The sequence below is a fragment of the Arachis ipaensis genome, chromosome B09 (assembly GCF_000816755.2).
Source record: "Arachis ipaensis cultivar K30076 chromosome B09, Araip1.1, whole genome shotgun sequence".
NCBI lineage: Eukaryota > Viridiplantae > Streptophyta > Magnoliopsida > Fabales > Fabaceae > Arachis > Arachis ipaensis.
The window spans coordinates 2,097,384-2,100,890 of record NC_029793.2 but is presented as its reverse complement, the minus strand read 5'-3'; the positions used below and the strand labels follow the sequence as shown (position 1 = coordinate 2,100,890).

The 3,507-nt window shown below is 34.4% G+C and overlaps 1 protein-coding gene across 1 annotated transcript; it reads left to right on the top strand.

The window, feature by feature from the left end:
• Positions 781 to 2,655, top strand: LOC107614665. The gene is made up of 6 exons (XM_016316807.1): positions 781 to 1,003; positions 1,118 to 1,353; positions 1,456 to 1,587; positions 1,887 to 1,979; positions 2,076 to 2,177; positions 2,269 to 2,655. Exons 1-6 carry the CDS (start codon positions 781 to 783, stop codon positions 2,653 to 2,655), a joined length of 1,173 nt encoding a protein of 390 aa, XP_016172293.1.

Sequence of the window (3,507 nt, the reverse complement as noted above, 5' to 3'; positions counted from 1 at the left end):
TCTCTTTCTCGTTAAGAAGACTTTGCAAAAATTTGTATGTGGTTTTTTTTTATTGAATTAGTGTTCCTCTGACAGAAAATTAGATTCAAGGTGAATTCTACGGGGGCTAAATTTTACCAAATTTATTTTTCAGATTAAATTTTAGCTATTTAAAAATGACTTATTTTTTTTTTATAATTAAATATTTTTAAAAGTTTTTTTGCAAACTAGACATCACCTTTTAGGCACCATAGGAATCACCTGGTTTGAATGAAAAATCAATTACCGAACTTCTTCTTTTCCTGTGACATCAAAATTCACATGAATATATACTTTGCAGAAAGCGAGGAAGAGAAGATAGATAGAGAGTTTGCTGTATTGCTGGATGCTTGTTTAAATACGGTGAGACCCATTTACTAAGAAATTTACTTATGTTTGAACACACACATATTCAGAAAACTGTGAATAACATATCATAAATGGTGTGCTCCAAATCACAATCCTTCCTTAACTACCTTTGTTTGCAATCTTTGATTATATTTTTTTCTCAAGCACTTCTCATCCGATTTAAAATCTTGTTAGGAAGCTCATCTTGTGTGCTCCCTTCTACGGTTGTCGTGTTGTAAAATCTATGGTGACATTTTAATATGCAAAATTTCAATAATAGATGTGATTTTTATTTAAGGCATGTAATTTGTGTAGTTACACTGAATTTTTAAATTAATTACATTTGTATCATTGGCTTTTGGTATGTTTTTACTCTCTAATAAGGGTTAGTAGTTTGCTTGAAGGTTTGAAAATATGCCTAAGAAACCGCGGTACAACTGTATCTCCAACGCTGCCACTGAACATGTTGCTGAGACTGCCGAAAGTTCTTCGGAGGATGAAGATTATGATCCCGAGGCTGATGAGGTTGACTCATGGGATGATTACGTTGATGACTTATATGCTGAAGAAGAAGCTGTACCCCGGAACAAGTCCAACGGTCGCAAGAATACAGATTATTGGAATGTTGTTGTAAGCGGTAAAATATCTGTCATTGGTCTGCATTGTTTAATCATAATTGGATGGACTTTGTTTTTTTTTTTTTATTTTAAGGTAACACTAATGCAATTAATCCTTCTATTTTGTTTCTTAGATGATGGCATCACAAGAACGATGAGTTTGAGCGTCAGAGAGGCCATAGTTCTTCCACCTAGCAGAAAAATACTTTTGGAGTTTAATGAAGAGTTGCAACCGATCGGTCAGGCAGCTGGATTATTGAGTGGGTTTCTAGGGAATCTGGGTGATGACTTTCAACATTTTCCCATCAATGAAGACAGTTGGAAGACAATGGACAAAGCTTTAAAGGAACATGCATATGAGACAATTAAGGTATGATATTAAAATTTAGAATTTATTATGTTAATTAAAATCAGATCAAATTCTTACTTTTGCATTTGTGGACGTGCATCACATTGTGTCTCAAACTTTTAGCGCACCTTCCTGTATGAGGAGGATGACAAGGGAAAAATAAAGCGGGTAATGATTAAAAGGTTGGGAAAAATCTGGAAGGAAGCAAGAAACCACTTGTTTCACAAGGTTTACGACGAGAAAGAGAGTTTCGAAGTAAATGCCAAGCGTAACCCATCAGGAATAGATGCACAACAATAGAGATGGTTCATTAACTATCGTTTGAAGGAATCTACAAAGGTAAGTAATATTAAATTGGTACTCCATTTAATGTTGCAGTTTTTAACATTTTTTATACCTGAATAAAATATTTATAGAAAGTGGTATAATTAAAGAGCCAAAAATCTCTCGAATTAGTTTCAAAGATTAAAAAATAAAATCTGTGACACTATGAAGGCATCATTACTTTATACAATTCATTGCATGATAAAATGTATTTGTGTATTTATGTATAGAAAATGTGCAAACAAAATTCTCAGAATCGGTCGAAGCAACTATATACACACACTGGGGGCTCTAAGACAACAGCAAGACTAAGGGATGAAGAGGTAATTATGTGTGTATTATGTTTGATACATATATTTTTGCTTTGTTATATTCTTTTGTAAGATGTATGATTGGGCAAATTTTTTATGTGGTTGTAGGAGAAAAAACAGCAAAGGCGCATCAGTAGAGGAGAGATGTTTATTATGACTCATAAAAAAAGGGATGGCTCATATATGAATGATGATGCGCGTGTTGTTGGAGTAAGTAGTGGTTAAGAATGATTTACATGTGTTACTCTATTCATGTTGCTAACTTCAAAAACACTTAAACTTAACTCTGGTATGTGTGTAGGAAGCGATTGAGAGTATCGAGAGCCAAGGTGAAACCTCGAAGGAGATTTCTGCTACTGATTCACTTGCGCAAGTCCTTGGAAAGGAGCATTCAGGACGAGTTCGGGGGTTAGGTTTTGGACCATGTCCAAGCGAAATTATTCATAATACTCCACAATCGACCCCTAGAGTGCAAATTGAGGAGTATCAGAGAGAGCTTACAGAATTGAAGGAAGTGGCAGCAGAACAAAAGGCGGAGATTACAGAATTGAAGGCAGAAAAAGCAGAAGACAAGGCAAAGATACAGATCATGGAGAACCTGGTGAAATACATCATCCAACAGCAAGGACATACTTTGCCACTTGAAATTGATGCACAGCTTAAGTCATTGGGGGGTGGAGCAGAATAGGGATCTTAATTGCAATTTCTTTTCCTTTGTGAACAGTATACTTTGAGAAGTATTTGTTATTAACTATTTTCGTTTGTGATATAAGTCAATTATTTTTTTGAGCAGAATAGAATTCCACTTCATTGTGTTTTAAATCAATTATTTTTTTTTACTGTAGTTGCAAACATAATCCGTTAATTTTATACGTAACATTATATATTTAAAAGATTTGTTAAATATTGATGGTGATATGAAAACACAATTCAAATAATCAATTTAAATCAAAACAAAATTGAAGTTTTAGCGGCGGTTACTATAGGACGACGCAATAGCCTGAAATTTTAACAAAATTAAATAGCGGCGGTTATCTAACCGCCGCGACATCTGCGTAAAATCAGTTCTGGAAGATAGCGGCGGTTCATAACCACTGCGAAATGTTTTCGACGCTAAAAACAGATTTGCAGCGGTTATTCCGGCGGTTGTTAAAAACCGCCGCTAAAGGTTTACCAGCGCCCTTACTAGCAGCGGTCAGACAACCGTTGCAAAATGTCTAGCGGCGGTCAAAAAACCGCCGCCATCCATGATTCCAACCGCCGCCATCTGCCGGGTTTGTAGTGAGAGTATTTTTTATTTATTCATTAGTTGTGAATTTATTCGATAGATATAGTGTGTTTGGATACTTATTACTTCTAATAGATTATAAATTGTTCCAAATATTTTAAAACAATATTATGAAAATTAGACTGAAATGCCTCAAAGAAAAGAAGAGGAGAAGAATTGGTTGATTAGTTTTTTTTTTTGTTATATAAAATATTTGGTTAAAAAAATAAAAGGACCTTCAAAAATTAAGACTTGAGTATAGTGAAAATTATT

Excerpts from the sequence above, each read along its gene's own strand:
- LOC107614665 (XM_016316807.1), top strand. The coding sequence starts at position 781 with ATGCCTAAGAAACCGCGGTACAACTGTATCTCCAACGCTGCCACTGAA. Across the intron at positions 1,980-2,075 it reads CAAGACTAAGGGATGAAGAG|GAGAAAAAACAGCAAAGGCG; the intron begins GTAATTATGTGT and ends ATGTGGTTGTAG. Across the intron at positions 2,178-2,268 it reads ATGATGCGCGTGTTGTTGGA|GAAGCGATTGAGAGTATCGA; the intron begins GTAAGTAGTGGT and ends GTATGTGTGTAG.